The sequence below is a fragment of the Malaclemys terrapin genome, chromosome 2 (assembly GCF_027887155.1).
Source record: "Malaclemys terrapin pileata isolate rMalTer1 chromosome 2, rMalTer1.hap1, whole genome shotgun sequence".
Taxonomy (NCBI): domain Eukaryota; kingdom Metazoa; phylum Chordata; order Testudines; family Emydidae; genus Malaclemys; species Malaclemys terrapin.
In genome coordinates, this window is record NC_071506.1 from 239,838,232 (window position 1) to 239,859,854 (window position 21,623).

General features: G+C 37.6%; 1 protein-coding gene across 10 annotated transcripts in view; it reads left to right on the forward strand.

Moving 5' to 3' along the window:
- SGCE (sarcoglycan epsilon) overlaps positions 1-21,623 on the forward strand; it is a 55,555-nt gene that overhangs the window by 21,099 nt on the left and 12,833 nt on the right. For 8 of the 10 annotated variants that reach the window (XM_054020406.1, XM_054020405.1, XM_054020409.1 and 5 more), the window contains 6 exons: positions 1,353-1,425; positions 5,123-5,321; positions 7,033-7,195; positions 14,085-14,296; positions 15,040-15,066; positions 15,789-15,977. In XM_054020406.1, the coding sequence (XP_053876381.1) occupies positions 1,353-1,425; positions 5,123-5,321; positions 7,033-7,195; positions 14,085-14,296; positions 15,040-15,066; positions 15,789-15,977 (863 nt within the window). Of the gene's footprint in view, positions 1-1,352; positions 1,426-5,122; positions 5,322-7,032; positions 7,196-14,084; positions 14,297-15,039; positions 15,067-15,788; positions 15,982-21,623 lie in introns of those variants that run through there. The other 2 variants (XM_054020410.1, XM_054020407.1) reach the window with 2 other exon arrangements.

Below are 21,623 nucleotides of genomic sequence, written 5' to 3' on the forward strand. Positions count from 1 at the left end.
ACTCTGTATCTCCCAATAGCTTTCAACACACCTAAAGATAAAGACTCTGGCATTCTTATTATTTGTATTGTGGTAGTGCCTAGAAGCCCCATTCATGGATCAAGGTCCCATTGTGCTAGGCTCTGTACAAATATACAACTAAAAGTTGGTCACCATCCCAAAGACCTTACAATGTTTTTTCCTATAAATATCACCAGTTAGGTTAGCTCCTCCAGGAGCTAAGAATGAATGGAAACCTTACAGCCTTCAGGACAAAATACAAAACCCATCTCTACTCTTTGACTTTATCATACTTAGGTCAATAAAAGACGAAAAAAATACAGAAAAACAAACGAACTGCTCCCTCGTGTTCCTGAAATGGAGCCGAGAGAGAAAAGAATACAGGACTAGGGTACGCCAATCACTTGTATGTAAATATGTTATCCATGTGGTATCTGAGAATATTAGTGCAGTATAAATAACTACTAGTGTGAAAATCCCAGTAAGCTGTCTTTATTTAATATAGTGCTCCTTCAATCCAGTAGGCCTGCTCATTCATTTATCTTTCCTGTTTCTATATAGTCCATAGAGGTTATATTTTTACTATTCAAAAATAAAAATAATTACCATATATACTTGTTCATTAGCCCATTCGTTTATAAGCCGACACCCCAAGATGGATAAGTAAAAACAACAAAAAACTGTATGACCCTTTCATAAGCCAACCCTATATTTCAGGGGTTGGAAAACTTTGGCTCCCAGCCTTTCAGGGTAAGCCACTGGCAGGCCGGGCCAGTTTGTTTACCTGCCGCGTCCGCAGGTTCGGCCGATCACGGGAACGGCGAACCGTGGCCATAGGGAGCTGAGGGGCTCCATGCCTGCGGACGCTCCAGGTAAACAAACGACAATGTATTAGATATTCAATTCAATGATTCCATAGAGCAGGGATCAGCAACCTTTGGCACGCAGCTCGCCAGGCTAAGCACCCTGGTGGGCCGGGCCGCTTTGTTTACCTGCCGCGTCCACAGGTTCGGTCGATTGCGGCTCCCACTGGGCGCGGTTCGCTGCTCCAGGCCAATGGAGGCGGCGGGAAGCGGCGGCCAGCACATCCCTTGGCCTGCGCCAAAGGTTGCCGATCCTTACCATAGAGTTTAAAATCATTAAATTTTGGTGTAGACCTGTTTATAAGCCAACCCCCGATCTTTGATGCGTCACTTTTTTACCAAAAATATTCAGCTTATGAACGAGTATATACGGTACATATATTAGTGAATATTTTTAATTTAAGAAAAACAATATTTTCTTTGCTGAATTCATTAATTTTGGTTTTCATATTTGTACTACCATTTTGGTGTCATCTGTTTTTATTCTAGATCACTGCTTATAACAGGCGCACCTTTGAGACTGCAAGACATAACTTGATCATTAATATAATGTCAGCAGAAGGTATGTACAGAAGAGATTTTGCAGCGCTCTAGATTGTATAAGTGATAAATTGTTAAGATTACATGATTAATAGATTTGACAAAATACTGTCAAACATTAAGCAATGTTTCAACTAAAAGCCTGAGTGGTGAGGAGGTAAGGGAAACTTCCCTGTCTTGATTCATCCTGTTTGTTATTTTTTGCTAAACCGTTTTTGCCAGGGCTGATTTATGCCTGGTTCTTAAAAATTCTTCTGAAGAGCCAACTTTTTTGCTTTTGGAACCAAATTGTACCAAACTGTATATTTTCTACACCTACACCAAATACAAGGGATATATCTCTTCTTCTGCGAAGTATTTGTTTTGAAACCAATAGTAGTGAGAGCTGTATTTGAAAAGTGCATCAAGCCTTTGAAGTTAAAGGACAAAGAAACATGCAGGGATGTCAGCATTATTTTGCATCTCAGTTGGTTAATGAAAGATATATCTAACTGGCGAATTAGACTTTTAAAGCATAGAATGAAAAACTTTTTGCAAAGTTAGGGACACTGGATCAAATTAAGCAGTGACATAATCAAGTACTGCTCCATTGAGGTAAATTGAGTTGCACAATTTTGTCATCAACAATAGTAGATATTGGATTTTGAAATGGAGGCAGGGAGGCCCAATATGCTTTTTTAATGTCTTTATGAAAGACAATGAATTTCATAATATCAAACGCTTTATACAAGCAGTGACCTTAAAGATTCAGGTTGCCTTGCAAAACAGCTAGTTGCATGTTCTATCAACTGTCATTGAAAAAAATTCTCCAGATAAATAGAATGAGCTAAATTCTAATTTCATTTATATTGGTGAAAATCTTGAGCAGCTCTGAAGTCTATGAAGGTCTATGCTCCAGACCTACAGTGTTGTTAAGTCCAGAATCTGGTTCACTGGGGCACATTAAGCAGAAATGTAGACGGTAGTGCAGGTTAGTCAAAAAAAGAGCATAAGTGTTAAAGAAATGTAATTCGCATTGATTTATTCAATGGGTAGGCAAAACAAGTGTCATACACAAAAGAGATTGTCATAAGAGAAGCACATAACAGAATGTTTTATGATAAGGTAAAGGGCTGCATTCTCTTCCACACTTTTCCTGTTATATACTCTAGTCAACACTCCCCTGTAAATAAAAATCCTTATCTACTGCTGCTTTTTTCTGGGAGCAGCTTCTCTACATTCTTTTAGTTTATTATGTAAACACATTGGATATATTCTCTCCTATTCCACATACAGAACTCCTATTCTTGTCATTGGCAGTGTAATACTTACATTGAGTAGAGAATATGTCCCATTATCAGAAAAAAATATGGGTGCCACAAAGCAATAGTGGGTGTTTTCTTTTTCCTTTTCAAATTGTCATAGGGAGTGCTTAGCATTTTGGCCTCCATCCAGCAATGCATTTAAGCACATACTTAACTTTATGCACATGGTTAGTTCCATTAACTTTAATGGAACTGCTCATATGCTTAACTTTAAGTATGTGCTTAAGTGCATTGCTGAATCAGAGCTGTAATGCTCAGGGCCCTGCAATACCAAGCCTTCATTCCCTAGATTTTAAAAGCAACACATAGGCTTTTAACTTTGATATGCCTCTTGAATTTATTACTTATTTTATAGCTAAATCCCCACAACATATAGAGGCCAATAGCTGATGTATCACCAGACAAAGAAAATCCCTCCAAATGCATTTAGGTAACTGAAATGATTCACTACAGTTAAATCATAATGCTGAATGTGTGACAATCACTTCCACAGTTATAGATAAATGTCATAAAAACTCAGAAGGAAAACTGGTATGTGATCACAAAGCATCTATCTATTCTAAAAGTAGCAAAAGAAACAAGGAAAAATGTCAGACAACAATTTTTTGCAAACATTTTTTCTCCTCAAATTTTCTCCAGTGTGAACATCCCTTTCATCTTCATAATGTTACTATGTTGATTTGTACAATATACCCTATCATGCTTAACTAATAACATCTGTTTTATCATGAAAGATTGTGAAAGGCTTGTTTTACTAAATTTAAAAGCTAGTGCAAAACTAAATAAATAAACCAAGTGAAAAAATCAGATAGCATCTCCAAGAAGAGTGTAAAGGATTTAAAAACGAAGCATATTGATATTCATTTAGGAAAACCTGTGTTCTTCAATACAGTTTGTAACCAGATTGCAGTATGTAACAATATAAGTAAAATATTCAGTAGTCTGTAAAATCAGAAAACAAGACATAAATACATGTAATTTGAGTTAATGAGACCTGTAAAATGAAAATTCTTCTGGGTTTTCTTTAATATTTGAAAGAAGGCTTTTTATTTTATCAGCGCTCTGACCACTACTCCTGGCCTCCGCTAAGTACTTTTAGAATATCTGTCTATGGGGAAAAAATGAAATGTGCATATTGAATTTGAATGTGCACCGGATACAAATGCACAGTACCACAAAAATAGTTGCACATAAAACATAAAACTCAGGTGCAGCAGACAATGTTCTGTGGTAACTTTTACATTTAAAAAAGTAGATGTTTCAGGTTAACCAAGCTGCAAACAAATCACAGTTCAAAACTGAAAACAATACAAGTCACCTTAAAAATACTAACACCACTGATCTGTCTTAAAATTAGAGCTGGGCAAACTTTTTCAGGCAAATTGAATTTTCACTGAAAAATCTGTTTTGGTCAACCTGAATCTATGAATTTGACACTAATAATTTTGACCATTCACAAAACAACCAGAGGAGGAGGAGGTGAAGTTTGTGGTGGTAATGGTGGTGATGCTGCTGCATCTGCTACTGCCCTTATATTATTTAGCTCAGTGGCTAGGGCATTCACTTGGGATATGGGAGATAGAGGTTTGAATTCCTGCTCTGAAATATACCTGATATGGAATTTCTCAATCAACTGAAAAGTCAGAAAAAAATCAGATTTGGTTTGACCAAACTGATTTTTTTTTTTAAACATATATTTCAGAACTGTCATCCAACTGAAAAATCAGTTATTTGCCCAGCTCGCCATAAAATTTAGCAGACCATTCTAATTGTGGGTGTGGACAGTTTGTGCATTTTGAATTTACTGATTACTTAGACAAGAGGAAACTAAAGTGAGACCTACAATATAGTCTGTCATCACCTTCAGTTTCAACATGGAGTTGTGGCCTATTGCATTTACAGGTTCCAGCCTACAATATTTCATCTTGAATTAATCATCTCATGCCACTCTGGTCAGTGTATGAAGCAATGCAGGCTGAGACTTGTAGTCATTGCAGGCCACTCCTCTTTGCCCAAGAGTAGGGTAGCTGCAATTTTCTTCATTTAATGCAGATTAAGTGTTGTCTTCAGGGGGCAGATCCTGTGCAGAGGTAAATTGTCATAGTTTCATTGAAGTCACAGCACTATTATAATTTACACCAGCTGAGGATCAGCCCTCAGGTTATTTGCAGGTTGCCAGTAGCTCCATCAATAGAGCAAAGCTTGAGTGCTTCTTTAAAAAATAGTTGGTGCCATTATAAATAAACATAGTTTGATAATTAAACAAGAGTGGCCAGATCAGAATATAACTTGGTATCATAAAAGGATTTTAGGAAGGTGCCTCCTCAGTCTTCTTTAATAAGTCAATAGTGCAGTACTCAACCACTATTTTAGATCTTTTGTAATAAAGACATAACTCTTTTCCTTCACAACTAGATTTTCCTTTACCATATCAAGCGGAGTTCTTCATAAAGAACATGAATGTAGAAGAAATGTTAGCAAGTGAGGTTCTTGGAGATTTTCTTGGAGCAGTGAAAAATGTGTGGCAACCAGAGCGTTTGAATGCTATAAACATCACCTCAGCTCTAGACAGGGGAGGCAGAGTTCCACTTCCTATTAATGATATGAAAGAGGGGTAAGCACATGTGTATATATATCTAATCTGTTTATAAGTCTTTAGCACTCAAAATAAGTGTCACTGAAGTGACACTGAAGTGTTTAATGTTCCTTTCAGGCATTCAAGACTTTTTGGAAGTTACTTTTTAAAGAACAAACTTTTGGAAATTGTTATTAGATATTAAAAATACATACGTACCCAGAGGCCCCAGATGGGGAGATCAAGGTCTTTTGATGTTAGGTGCTGGGAATTTACAATCAAAGAAACATTAACAGTTTTCTCTGCTTACAAAACAGGTGGAAGGAAATAAGACTCTCTTAATCTACAATTCCAGTCTTATATCCCAGTAACTCCAGAGCCTAATTTTGATTCATGACTCTGAAGTTCTATAACATAGACCTCACAAAACTTAAAATTAGCTCAGCTGCATTCTGTTCCAAACATCACAGGCACATTTAAAGCTACATCTTCCAATACTATAGCTCTTAAATTTAGAGTTCACTGATTAATATTGCTTGTGAAGGGGCTCATTCCTTTGCGTTAGAAGTTTTAGGAAAGTTTTTTTTTTAAAAATATACAGATAAGAACTTACTGGAGAAATACGCCTTGAGCAAAATTTTCCTTTTTTAATGTTTTTTGATTGAGAGGCTTCTTGAAGTCTGTCACTACAGTTGAACAGCAGCTAAAGAAAATCTGGCACCCAACCCCCAAGTAAGGTATCTGAAATTTGTTCATTGAACAGTGTCTTAAAGTGGATTATTTATGTATTACTGTAATATATGCTGGCTAGTAAACTAACTCCTGGAATTTTTAAACACATGAACTAAAGAGATACGCAGCTTCCTCATCCTGTGTTAGCCACACCAGTGTATATAAGATGCTACATAGAGTTTCATCTGTGGTGGTTTTGAGTATTGCTCAGACTGTGCTCTGTGTACTCCCTGGCAAACTGAACCTAAATTCTGCTTCAAGGTCCCTGGATTCTGTGACTTTTTGGTGCAGCAGATTATATTCTGTAACAGTTTCATTTATTCATTTCAATTGAGATAAGTATGAAAATGAATAATAGTATCAGTACAGTAGCCCTTGTTTTATTTACTTTGACACTAAAATCAGTTTGTTTTGTCCCACACTCTGCTTTCAGTATGTTGTAAAATTTTGTATTGACAGTGCATAACTGTCTTGTGGAATTTGTTGAGAGAAGCTGGATGTTTTGACAGGTTGGCATCAATAATAAATTAATAAATTGCAGTTCTAATTTAAAGCATTTTCAAATACATTTTACAATTTACACGTGGGAAGAAGTGCTGATATATCCATGAATTTTCAAGAATGCTATGCTGAACAAAATTTTCTCTTATATGAAATGAACTATTTTAACAGAACTTCCTCAAGTACTTTATCAATGATTTATTGCTGTTTTTACCTCAAAATCCTGAACTTTGAGCTTCGTAACTTTTTGAAAATGAAAACTGACTATTGCTAGTCATAATCACACAGTACACTCAAGCAGTAGTAGGAATGTAATAAGTAGCTAGAGAAACAGTTTGGTCCCAGTTCATTGGGCCTACATTGGAAAAAGTGATGTCATAGCCTATAAAACACAACTAGCTGTTTTAGAAATGAACTATGGTGATCATTGGAATGCAGAGGACTAGACTGTGTTCATTAAATATTTATTTATTAATGGATATCCTGATGACACTTTGTCACACATCTTTTTCTGCAGTGTCTATGTTATGGTTGGTGCAGATGTTCCATTCTCCTCATGCTTACGAGAAGTGGAAAATCCACAAAATCAGCTGAGATGCAGCCAAGAAATGGAACCTGTAATAACTTGTGATAAAAAATTTCGTACTGAGTTCAATATTGACTGGTGTAAAATCTCTTTGGTGAGTCACTTTGTGATAACATAAGAAGTGATGTGTTTGTAAATGCGCTACTTAGAGCTGAACATAGTGTGGCCGAGTATTTTGCAAGCCTCACTAAACAACTCTGCCAAATGCACCTCACTTGTGACTGATCAGACATAACTCTTCCTTCAGCAGAGACTGCTAGAATGTGGAGGGATTTTGCTATGTGGCTAGAAGTGTATTATAGTGCAGGCAAGACTAAAACCACCAAATTCAGTTTCCTTTGTGGTGACTTAAGTAGGATTTGAACCCATAAATGAATGCCTGGTTCATTAATTCACTGCACTAATATGCCTAGGTCTAACTCATTAACCTAAAAAAAAAATTGACATCAGTTACTGACATACTGAGTTGAGTAATTTAGCAATGTTTATCCTTGAATCACCTTGATTGAACATTCGTGTTGTTCTAGCCATTCCTTCAGCCACCTGCTGGCTAGTGTCAGGAGCACTAGGCGCACAATCAGCATAGCGCACCACAGCCCAGAACCCCTGAGCTCAAGCAATCCACCAGCCTCCACCTCCCAGTTAGCTGGGATTACAGGCATGTACCATCACGCCTGGTTGCAATGTTTCTAAATTGTTAAAAACTTCTTCTGAACATAAACATCTCACATTAAATAAGAGGCAGAAAATGAAAATAAGATGAACTACTGGAGCCAAATGAAACTGGAAAATTTTCCTCAGGTTTATCAAGTAAAAGAGAAATATTAAGGAAAAAAATAGGACTACTGTTGGCCAGGGAAGGAGAATAATTCTGATAAGGGCTGAATTTTTAAAATGGTTAGTTTTAATTCAGTTTTAAACAAAAAGCAAAGAAATTGAGGAATGGGAAGAATGTAATGCAAACAATGTTAAACCAAGATGGTCAGTAAAACCCGTATCTCAGTAGGGCCAAATGAGATGTATGCAGAAATTTTAAAAGAGCTAGCAGAGTAAGCTGAATCACCTGGTAATACTTAACACATTGCATTTCTTATCTTCATTGCATTTACAAATATTAATTTATCTTTACATGCTCCTCAGAGGTATGTTAATAAGCATTATCCCCATTTCACAAATGAGGAAACTGAAGAAAAGAGGTGAAATGTCTTACCAGGATTTTTTGGAGAGATTATCAGAATGGGGATTTTAAAACGTAAACATACCTAATTACCTGTCCATGTGCAGTCCAGTAGATCACCCATCCTCTATCTTTCAATACATTTTGAATCAGAAGAGTTGCCTAAAACCTGTAAAAATGACAATTATTGCAAAAGGAAGAGCCATAAAATATCCACTGTTTCTGTGTTGATTGCTGAAAAAATTAGCATAAATTAGGGATGTCTGTAGAAAGGTGTCTAATAACAGACCAATTCAGGCCTGACAAAAGTTGCTGACGCAGAGTAGTGATCCAGAAGTGGGCCTGTGTCTCACAACATTGTCTAACACTTTCCATTATATAGATTCTTGCAATTTTTTAAAAGAAGCTCTGAAACCTCCATTGTTTGCAGTAGGCCTTTGAAATTCTGCAGGGACAAAGTCATGGGGCTATAGATATGCCTTTTGCTTGTTCAATGAAATTTTGTTCAGGTTTGAAAGTTTTACAATTAATAACTCAGTCATTTCCCTTCTGTTGCTTGCACTGGTCAGGAATTTTTTGGCAGCCTGCCACAATAATAACTGAGTATGAACATTCTAAGGCCAGTGCTGTTTCCAGCACCGCCTCATCACACAGTGTACTGAGAACATCTGGTAGCTGCCAGAGCAGCTCCCATAGCAGCAAGTGGAGTGAAGGAGGAAGTGGATTCAGACTTCCCTCTGTCTGCCCACACACCTCCCGGCATTGAACACATACCTCCCCACATCTGCCTCCCTCCAGAGCTAAACATGGGGCAGGTGTTCCCAAAAGTTTGGGAGAGGGCTAGGCATTTAAATGCTCACTTACTATTTTTTCCACTTGACCTGTTTCACACAACACACAGATTGGCTGCACAAGGAGGCAGAATTAAAATTTCACAGGAAGCCATAAATCTAGCATTTCCTAATGTTTAAGTGCTTGACTTTATAACCTAATTAATATTCTTTTAGCAGTTATTGAGGTGTTTTTTTAATGTAACTATAAATAAGTTGTGTTTGGGTTTCAATCAATTATAAATTTGAAAACTGCACCAGAAGCAAATTTAACTTATTCAAATTAAACTGAAAATGCCCAATTCTTCTGCACCTAGGGCAAGCAGACATGCGGCTCCAGTTTTCAAGATTACACCTTTGCCCCCTTAAAATGTGGCTCAGGACAGTTTACCATACCACTCTTTACTCTTTGGACAGAGTGGTCTGTCTCCCTCCACTGGTCCTGGACTCCTTGCAGTAGTGGACACTCCTAGAGAATGTTTGTCATGGAGTTTCCTTCATCTGGCACATATCAACCAAGTCTGTTGTCACAGATGCCTCCCTGATGAGATGGGAAGCATATCTGGGATCACTGTATGTTCAAGGTCTGTGTTCAGAGCAGGAGTTCTCACTGCATATCAACTTACTGGAGCTTCTGACCATCTATGGTGCGTGTTACACTTTTCTGAACTGTATCAGGGGCTCAGTGGTTCTTTCACATACTTACAATAACACCGCAATGTATTATGTGAACAGGCAAAGGGGAGCACACTCCAGGATGCTCTGCCAAGGGGCAATCAGGTTGTGGCAGTTCTTCATCGAGGAGAGTATCACTCCGATTGCTGACCACTTGCCCAGGGTCCAGAATCATCTCACAGACCATCTCAGCAGGAATTTTTCCCTGGTCTCTGAAGACTAGTGTGCTCCGGGCCATCTTTGCAGCTTAGGGCATTCCGATGATCAACCTGTTTGTTACGAGCAACATCAGGAAATGTCATCTGTTCTGCTCTCAAGAAGGCCTCAGACTGGACTCCCTGTCTGACATCATCTATCTTGGCTGCAGTCAGCACGTCTGTATGCTTTTCCCCCAATCTCAGTCATCCCACAGGTCATCCTCAAGCTGAAGGCGGATTGGGCCAAGCTCATTCTGATTGTCCCAGTATGACTGAGGCAGTGCTGTTTTTCTGGCGTTCTCAGCCTCCCATATCCTGTCCTCTTTATCCAAACCTACTCACACAGAATCATGGTCACACTTTAAATCCCATGCTCAGCTCCCTGCATCTCGTGGTATGTCTGCTTCATGGCTAACTAAGGAGGAATTCTGGTGTTCCATGGCTGTTCAAAAGATCCTACTCAATGGTAGAAAACCCTCTACCAGAGTGGCCTATTCATAGAGCCTTGCAAATCCACGGATATCTGCTTTGCATCCATGGATGCGGATATCTGTGGATCATTTTTGCGGATTGGATGTGGAAACAAATTTTGTATCCATGCAGGACTCCACCTATTTGGCAAAATGGAAGCAGTTTTTGGTGTGGTTGTTGGCCTGCAGTGTTTAACCAATGCTGCCTTCTATTCAGGACAACTTTGAGTACTTGCTGCATCTTCAGTCACTGGGCCTTGTGCTTCGCTCATTGAGAGTACATCTGGCGGCAATATCAGTGTTTTGTCCCCCTATTCAGGGAAGATCAGTCTTCTCCAGTGCCACAGTAGCAAGATTCTTAAAAGGACTTCTTTCTCTCAATCCTCCGGTCTGAGAGCTGATTCCTCTGTGGCACCTTAACACGGTCCTAGTGGTTTTAATGGGACCTTCGTTTGAGCTCCTGGTATCTTGTCCCTTTCCGCGTTTGTGTCAGAAGACTGCATTCCTGTTAGTGACAACATCTGCAAGGAGAGTCTGTGAGTTGCAGGCTCTGATGGCAGAACCTTCATGCACGCAATTCTCTACAGATAAAGTGACTTTACAACCACACCCCAAAAATTTTGTCTAAAGGGGTTTCTCGGTTTCTTTGAACCAGGTGGTATATTTACCAGTGTTCTTTCCTAAGCCATATTCATCTCCAAAGGAGCAGCACGTTCATACATTAGATGTCAGGTGATGTTTAGCCTTCTGTCTGTACAGGACTAAACAGTTTCATGCTTTGCCTCAGCTATGTGTGTCATATGCAGATCATATGAAGGCACAAGAGGTCTCTTCACAGACCCTGTCTAAATGGATATCCTCCAGTATCAAGACTGCATATGAAATGGCTTCAATGGGTGAGAATGCAAGCTGCATCAATAGCATTCCTCAGTGATGTCCCATTCTTGGACATTTGCATGGCTGCTACATGGTCATCCATACATACATTTATGAACCGTTATGCCATTACTGCATCTTCCAGAGCGGATGCAAGCTTTGGTGGGGGCAGTCCTGCAATCCTTGTTTAGGTGGACTCGGAGCCGTGCCTCCTGGGGTGGGTACTGCTTGTGAATCACCTACATAGAATATACAGCTGCATCTACTTGAAGAAGAAGAAACAGTTACTTACTGTAAATGTGGTTCTTCAAGATGTGATGCAGATGTGTACCCCATGATTGATTCTCTGTCCCCTCTGCTTTGGAGTCTAGCCTTTGGGCACTCGGTGCCAAGGATCTGAGGGGGATCAGGGCAGTGCTGGCTCATATAGCCAGGGGAGGGACCACGAGTGTGAATACCACCCCTCTATGGGTACTGCTAGACAAAATTCTCTGGCTCCAGTGCACTGGGTGCACACACACCTAAGTGGAATACATGGCTCCATCACATCTCAAACAACCAATTACTGCAAGTAACCATTTCTTGTCCTCTGACATGGATCTGTACATCCCCGGCAAGCAAATACTGCTGAATGCAGTGGCTAGTGCTAGTGGCAGAGAGGCAGGAGCAGACTATGCCCCCCTCAGGGTAATGATTCCATTCAGTACTGCATCCAGTTCACTTCCTTTGAACACCAACTAGGGGGCAAAGAAACAGGTAGAAGAGACTTCCTACAACCTTTTTCCAGTCATTCATAACTCATTCATGCAACAGAGGGCAGGGTTTACTTTTTAGTATTTAAGAAATGTGCTTAATATATAAATGTATGTTAAAAAATAAATCAATAGCCAATAATCAGATTATTGAAATACAAAAGTCGGTGTTTTGAATTTATTTTATCAAATAACAAAAATTAGTGTTGTTTGGTAAAATAAATTCAAAGGACGTATTTTTATATTACTATAATCTGATATTTGCTATTGATCTATTTCTTAATAAATACATTTTTATATTTAATCTTATTTCCGTATATAAAAATAAAATAATGCAGGATGAGAATGAGTTAGTCAAAGTGTTACTTACAATATATCTGAAAATCAGCATAATTTCTTTAATTCGGCGAAACCAGAACTTTGAATAGATCCTCTAACTTCATTTATATGACTGATCAAAAATGTTTATCTTGTGCTATGGCAATGTTTAGAATGAGTCTTCAAAAGTGCTTTTAAAATATCTATTTTTTAGTGATGTCATAGATTCTTTGGAGATAAATGGTCTAATCAACAATTTTTTTAAGTTACTGTTTTCATTTGTACAACTATTCAGCTACTGAATAAATATTTTAGTAATCTTTTTAAAATTTGTCTTTTTAAGTTTTAATTTGTCACTTTGTGCTGGTCTTCTAAATCATCCAATAATTGATAAGACTATATTTCATCTAAGGAAATGAATGAGTCTGTTGTTACTTAGATTTAAACGAATAAAAGAAACATTCACCTTATGTATTAATTATATTCTGAAGTCTACTAGTTCATATATGTTACTATATGGGATTATTTTATTTTATATTGAGATTGAACAGGCACAAGCACAACCAGGGTATATAATTAAGTTCAAAATCCCTTATTGTGAAGTTAATACTAAATAATTGAGCTTTACTATTATACAGTAATTGATGACATTAATTTCCCCCCCTTTATTAGGGTTTGAAAGTGCTACATTGCTTCTTTCTTCTACTTTTTAGTGACTACAGTACACTTTGGGAGTGTGAGTGGGATGAATAATTGAACAGAAGCAGGATAAATATTACCTAATCAAAAACAGGGGAACTGGATATCTGAGGGAATTAATAATGGGATCTATACACCCTTTCTGCTTTATGTTACAAGAAGAGAAGAGTGAATAATGAGTTTCTTTGGTCAATGGCAATTCCAAAAAAAAAAAAAAAAATTTCAGCTTGAACTGAAAACGAAATTTTGAAATTTTCCACCAATCAAAAAGTTAAAAAAAAAGAATTGTGTCAGTGTTTCTTTTTGTATTTTATTTCTTTTTAGAATCGAAGGAAAATTTGAAATTACAAATAATTTCAAATAAAATAAAAACTTTCATTTTGAAAATATCCAAATGAAACATTTCAGGTTTTCAGAATGTTGGGGGTAACCCTCCCCCGCCACCACAAAAAATAAACAATTTGATTAAATTGACACTAATTTGAGAAATGTTTTGGTGTCACTGAATCATTAATTTTCCCCAAAAATAGTTTTGGCTGTAAAATTTCCATAGCTCTAGTTAAAAGTACAAACGCTTGCCCTGGTTGATATTGACCAAAAAATGCTTATTTGGTACCTATCTGTCTTTGACAATTTTTCAGAGAGTTTATCTTATGCTCATTGACCGCTGCTGTTATTTGGTAGCTATTCAGTGACTTAAATAAAATTAATTGGTGGTCTCAGTCAAGTTCATATAACAAATTGTACCATTTTGGGGTAGTCACAGCATTGGTCAATGAGCATTTTCTGTGATTTGGTCTTTAACATTAATTAAGACAATGGAATACCTTACATGAAGAAGTCTTTGGAAAAATAAATGGAGTTGTGAGATTTCATATAATTTGAAAGGCTGTGCTTTGTAGCGTTGCTTTTTCTGATTTATGATTTTCATTTTCCACAGACATTTGTTAATTGGTTATGTAATTCTTTTTTTTTTTTTTTGGTATCAGGTTGATAAAACAAAACAAGTTTCCACCTATCAGGAAGTGATCCGAGGAGAGGGAATATTACCTGATGGTGGAGAATATAAACCACCGTCTGATACACTGAAAAGCAGAGACTATTACTCGGATTTCCTAATTACACTGGCAGTGCCCTCGGCAGTAGCACTGGTGCTTTTTCTAATACTTGCTTATATCATGTGCTGCCGACGGGAAGGAGTGTGAGTACTTTAAAACACTAATTAGTAATTGTAGATTTTTCTGAGATTGTAATCCATATGAAAGCATTCTGTAGAAGAGTATCATTCAGTTCATAAAAATACTTTTTAAACAGACCAGCAGAAATATTTAATATATATTGTACAGTTTTCCATCTAAACATGCATTAAAATTATTGGTAATCTCCAAGAGAATAGATTTAGGGACTGTAGTTCTATTCAAAATGGTTAAATTGTCTATGCACAAAAAAAATAAAATAAAAATAAAAGACCCACCAATTCAGGACAATTATTTAATTTGACTAAAATTTTCATTCACTGAACATTAATTTTAAAGATCCTAACACTAATAAAATAAATATTGCCAGGGACGTAAATTGAATTTAGGGTTATAAAAGCCAAACATATGAAACAAAAGCAGCAAGTAACGTAGTTTCTTTCATCTCTTACACGTACCCTGATTTCAGTTCGTCATAGAATTTATTTTAGCCAGAAGCCTTTTCCTTAACTTGCATTTTCATTCACTTGTGTGTGGGTGTGGTTGTCGGTCTGTCATCAGTATCAACAGCTCTATACGTGTGCTCATCCAGTTCTTATCATTAACCTGGTGGCAAATGCTATCAACTTGATTTGGTGGTAACAGTGTCAGCATTTCCACATCATGTTCCTTTTTCCATCAGCAGATAGATTTAATGTTCCAACTATCAATGCTATTATTTAATTCATAAATTTTGTTTTGTTTTTAGGGAAAAGAGAAACATGCAAACACCAGAGTAAGTGTCTTCTTTCCTGTTATTTTTCTTTCTCATTTAATTTTCATTTCTCAGTAGCTTGTCATGCTTCATACATGTGTCATGCTCTTCTCTCACTCTCCTTGATTCACAGTCTAATTCATATATGTGAAAGCTGCTATAAAACAGAGAGGTGTGGCAAGGCTAGCAGGTCAGAATAAAAAGGGTTTGTAATTAATAAAGATCAGTTTAATGTAAAATCATTTAGAGTAATAATAGTATTATGTAATTAATGTTCATGCATATGTGACTCCCAATCTACATTTTTACAAGGCAATGGACAGATGAAAGAACTTTCATGAAAGGTATCCCGTGCCTACATAATATTCTGCCATAAAATTGAAGCTTCTGTGAGTATTTAGGAATCCACCACAAGAAATAACAATATAAAAGTTACCAAAACTTTTATTTTTACAGCAGTAAATAAATGGAATATTAACATTATATTGCATAGTCTAAGATATTTTAGAAAAATACTTCTTCACACAGCAGTCTGATAGAACAATTCTTGTTTTCAAAATTAAATAACTTAAATATTTGTTTTATACTGAAGCTCTACTATAATTGTTCTACTGATATTCTGTAGTGTGCATCAAAGTCCTTGTATTTTAAAGAAAAAACAATTTTAAATGGTTTTACAAAACTATCCATATTCTTAGAACCCTTTTTAAGAAAAATATTTATTTTATTTCCTTTTAACATAGCATCCAGTTGGTCCACCACAGTGCTATACAGAAATCCACCAAAGAGCTTCGTGAGATGTCCAAAAATAGAGAGATAGCATGGCCTCTTTCAACACTTCCTGTGTTTCACCCAGTTACTGGTGAGATTGTACCACCTCTTCACACAGACAGCTATGATAATACTAGCATGCCACTAATGCAAACACAGCAGTAAGTATCAATTTAGATCTTTAATGCCTATAATGATTATACTATACAATTTAGCTGTGGCAGCCAATGTTATTTCTCTGAATATATTAATTTACTATGTAAGTCCATAGTTAAATTTGCTTTGAAGTTTGCATTTAAAGCAGAAATGAAATCTTAGTTTCACTAAGATGAACCAACAGAACTATGCAGATACATCAGCTACTTCCATTGCTGTCAGCCTCCCTCCCAGACTAGAGGAAAAATATCACTGAAAACCAGAAATGATCATTACCATTCTTCAAAACTTAGCTTGTCAAAAAATTTAATCTTGCTCTGTCCCTGATGCGCCTGTGGTGTTCTGGACATATCTCTGCTGAGTCAAGGTGGAAGGTTGGACTCTGGGAAAGAGATGTGGCTGTAGAAAGAGTGACTAGGGATGTGAGGCAGTAGCCTGAAAGTGGGGCTTGAAGGATCAGGGTTTATACCCTGGTTCACTGAGGCAACAATGCTGGGGGAGGCAGGTGCCTTTTCACAAAAGCATATCATAGGCTACCCACAGCATTACTGCCTGGGTCCATTGGAGAGTAGAAGCAGTAATACTGAGGGAGCTCTTTAAGTATTGATACCTTGATGCAGAAACACTACATTCTCTCAGCCTCCTTACACAGTTTTGTTCCCCCACCAAAAACCTTTTCACCCCCACATATCCCCAGTCACCACCTTTGCTCCCCTTCTTCCTTAATCAACCTCTTTGCTCCTCAGATATTCTGACGCGTCTTCCAATTCCTCATAATGCACCATATAGCAGCTCTATAGGAAACCAAGGAAAGGCGAAGGGCCATGAAGCAGTGGGATGAGGATGCAGGAAATGAATAGGGAATATAGGGGCACACAGCAGAGGCGTGTTGGGAGAGGATTGGAAAAAAGTGGGACTTCAAGCTGCAAGAACCATTGATCATAGGAATGGGGAAGAAAAAGCAGTATAAGTTGTTAAGAGTATAGCTGCTCCTTCCCAAAAGCCCATCCTAGCTTGTCTGCTGTTTTCCCCGTGCTCTCCACTATAACCTTGTTACCCCTTCTTCCCCATGTGCTTCTTTCCCCATATCCTCATTCACATGCACATCCTGAGGCCCCCCCTACAGCTCCATTATTGCTCACAAATTTCTTCCAAGTTGCTCCTCCACAATGTTGCTCCCCCAGGCCTCCACCTTAAGCCAGCCCTATGCCCCCCACAGTTCTGTGTGGACCAGCAATACAGGAGGGAGAACATATTGTGGAGGGGACAGTGGGAACAGGTTTGTACAGGTTGACATAGGTGAGGGCAAGTCTGCAGGTTTTAGCACAGGAAATGGGGCTGTGAAATACCCCCACCAAAAAGTTTAGTCAGCTTTGGTTTAAGGTTAGCAGTCTGCATATTCCATCACTGAAAACTGTAAAAAGCAAAGAAATAAGCTGGCAGTTAAGTCATTTAGTAGGCCTTCCACACTCCACTCTAGAGCTGGCCAGAAAATTCTCATGAAAAATTTCACATTTTGGGGTGGAAAAAAACCATCCCAAATTGGGACAGAAATTTAATGGGAAGGGAGTTCCAGAAAAATTCTGTTTCAAGAGAACCAAAACAGAATAATTAGGATTGCTGGCTACAAGCTGAGAAGGCACTTGTAAGTGAAACTGAGTTGTCATTTTAATTTTCTGTCAGGAATTTTTTTTTTGGCAAAAATTTGATTATGCAAAAAGGGCATTATCTGTTGAAAAATTCCTGATCAACACTACTTCACTCGTCAACTCCCCTTCTTAACCTGTATCTACCTCTCCTCCAGTATCCTCAGTCCAAATATTTCTACCATTAAATTTTGTATAGGATGACAAGCAGTGTGGCCAACTCTTGCAATATGGTGTGTTTCTTAAAGCCCTTACCTGTGGGAAGCATGTGATTAGCTGAGCATCTCAGCTTTAGTTTTTACTTAAAATGTGTAGGCCTTATGGTTGCAAAGAGAAGCTTGAAAACATTATCTAAGTGCACCCTAAAAGCTCAAAAACCAGTAGCTAAGTAAATGTTGGGTTCTTTTTGTTTTATAAAAAACATGATTGTTTTGGGGCCTGACTCATAATTTGTAAATGCTTGGCAATACTATATTAGAAATAGAACACTGCAATAATTAGAGAAAATCTATTTTTTCTCTAGTTCTCCAAAGAAAATATTAATGTTTACATTAGAACTACTTTTGTTGACCTTTCCAATTTCTTTGAGTGTTGGAAATCTCAGTAATAATATTGCGCTAGTGCAGGAAAACCAGAAAGTGAAATTGAAGTTTCACTATCCAAACTGAATGAAATACAAAAAGTAAATAAAACAACACAAATGGTAATAAAAATAATCTTATAATTAGTAACACAAAGAGCTTTTTAAAACATCGTGTATTATTTTTTATCTCGACAGTGTCTCTTTACTGTCATTGCATTAGAGTATAAGATTTTCATTTTAAAGAAGAATTATATGTAGCAGGTTAGGGCCAGAGTAAGGACTACCTCTGATTCGTATTTCATATAGGACACATAGTTCTTAACTGAATGTCACTTTAGTAATGTAATCTTGTTTCATATCTACACTGTATAAATATTAAGACATATTTTGGATACCAACATCATAATAGTGGATTAAATAGAAAGGATTAAAATTCTCTCCAGAGTTATTCAGGCAACATTGTTGCAGTCTTGTCTCAACCTGTACTTTTAAATAGATATCTCAGTAAAAATACATTAGAGAATATGAAATAAATTGGTTTAGAAAAATGTTTTTCTGCTTTCCTCTGCTCAAACATGCTTACTCCCGCCCTTTGCAGTCATTTTCAGTTGTTTTTCCTCTGAAGTCAATGGAAACAAAACAAAAAATAGCCATTACGGTTGAAGTTTCACAAAAACATTTTCCCATACGTCCTCTGCTGGCTCATCGTCAGCAGTTAATTGACATTTTTAAGAGCAAGAAGCATTCCTATTTGTGCTTTTAAATAAATAATTTTTGTTTTTTTGCTGTAATTAATGGATTTAAACATCAAATTCACCTTCATTGATTGGCTTCTGTTTCAGTTATAAAGATGTAATGGAGAATAGGACAAAATTAGTAGGGAACATTCAGTAACAATCTGCTAATGCCCAAATGTGGGGTAGTAATCTAATGTGAAGGACACAATAACATTGTTAATGCAGGAAATAAAATATGATGGAGTTAATTTCTTCAGCATACATAACATATTTAGTAAACCTCTAGTTTAAAATTAGGGCTGCCCCCCATGATTTTTTGAAAGGTCTGTTATATTTCCAAATCTGAGAGCATTCTAAACAAAGGCAAAGAAACTGCTTATCTTATCTTTATGTGGGGGAAAATCAATCCAAGAAAGAATCTGCCATTAATAAGGAAGATGTTGGAGATGAGAAGAATGTGTATGCCCAGCTAAAAAGCAACAGAGAGTCCTGTGGCACCTTTGAGACTAACAGAAGTACTGGGAGCATAAGCTTTCGTGGGTAAGAACCTCACTTCTTCAGATGCAAGTAATGGAAATCTCCAGAGGCAGGTATATATCAGTGTGGAGATAACGAGGTTAGTTCAATCAGGGAGGGTGAGGTGCTCTGCTAGCAGTTGAGGTGTGAACACCAAGGGAGGAGAAACTGCTTCTGTAGTTGGATAGCCATTCACAGTCTTTGTTTAATCCTGATCTGATGGTGTCAAATTTGCAAATGAACTGGAGCTCAGCAGTTTCTCTTTGGAGTCTGGTCCTGAAGTTTTTTTGCTGTAAGATGGCTACCTTTACATCTGCTATTGTGTGGCCAGGGAGGTTGAAGTGTTCTCCTACAGGTTTTTGTATATTGCCATTCCTGATATCTGACTTGTGTCCATTTATCCTCTTGCGTAGTGACTGTCCAGTTTGGCCAATGTACATAGCAGAGGGGCATTGCTGGCATATGATGGCATATATAACATTGGTGGACGTGCAGGTGAATGAACCAGTGATGTTGTAGCTGATCTGGTTAGGTCCAGTGATGGTGTTGCTGGTGTAGATATGTGGGCAGAGTTGGCATCGAGGTTTGTTGCATGGGTTGGTTCCTGAGTTAGAGTTGTTATGGTGCGGTGCGTGGTTGCTGGTGAGAATATGCTTAATATGCCAAAAAGAGGTTGTTTCTTAAAGTGCTTTCATCAGTCTTTATGGGCCAAATTGTGATATCTTTATTCAAGTTGTGTAATAGCTTACTCCTCTAACTGATTTCGGTGTGACTACTCACCAAATAAGGTATTAATCAATCTGAATAAGGTTATCAGAATCGGACCCTAAATGTCTCATATAATGGGGAATCCTGCACCTTTCTTGGGCATTTATTCCACAGTCTCACACATCTCTGTTTGATAACTTTTCCTACCATTTAGCTATTGCTCCAGTTATTTTCCTTATATCCCCATTTACCACTCTAACCACTCTCCCTTGTTCAGATCTTACAAATATTTTAGACAGCAATGCTATCCCCCATCTATTTAGTTCCTTTCCTTTTTCCTCATTATTCAATGCCTCTGCAGCCCCCTAATTTTACTTATTGCTTTTCTCCGATATCTCTCCCACTTATCTGTCTTTTGGTATTGAGGTACTGAGAACTAAACACAGCATTTTAGGTGTGGTTCCACAATGCAATGGGAATTGAAGATTGTCCATTCCTCACATTATTGAGTCTACTGAGAGGGACTATCATGTCCCTGCTCCATGACATAGCTCCCTTCCATGAAAGCACTTTTTGTCTCTGGGGAATATTATTATTTATATTATGGTAATGCCCACAGCCCATAATCAGGATTGTAGCCCATTTGTTCCAGATATAAACACATGCTGAGGAAAAGTGAAAATGCAAGAGGCCATTATCAGGCTGTGCTTTCCTTGTAGGCAAATAGCAAATTTAAAACGGTGTCTTTTTTACAATTGTTATCTCCTGCCCCACATGACAGATAATAATTTTTCAAATTGATTCTTACTTTGTGACCACATTTCTGACCTTTTTAGATTTCTTTGTATTGCTCAGTCTTCATGATGTTCACCTCACAATTTGGCATATCTCACTGAGGAACATCTCCCCATCTAGCTCCTTGTTACAAGGACTATCTCTCCCTATAGATTTGTACAACACTAGCATATTTTAGTTGTTATTGTAATAAAATTAATACAGTACTAGTGACAATACTAAGGGGCCAATCCTGCAATTCACTGCTCTGCCCTCTTGAAGCCCTGATGGCTTCAATGGGGATTCTTTGCAGATGCAGCAGCATGCCTGTATGTAGTGAATTATAGGAGCAGAACCAAAGTCCGTATCATCTTCAACACGATAGTCTCTTTACCTCCTCTCCCAGATTATGTATTGTTATCTCTTTTGATCCAGGCAGCTAGTCCATTTTCAAGGTCTGGTGGGTTGTTTCCATCTGGTGGAGAAATTGATAATGGAATCAGATATTTCTTTGATACAATCTTATTTATTTACAAAAAATGCACACTAAATCCCATTTCCCTGAACCCAGTAGGAACCAAACAACAGGAGGTAGTTTCTTTGCTTACAGTTCCAGGCCTGCCTTTCCAGCCAGCACTCTGCTCAAAAATCTCTCTCTCTCCTTTTTCTCTCAGGACCATGCTTCCA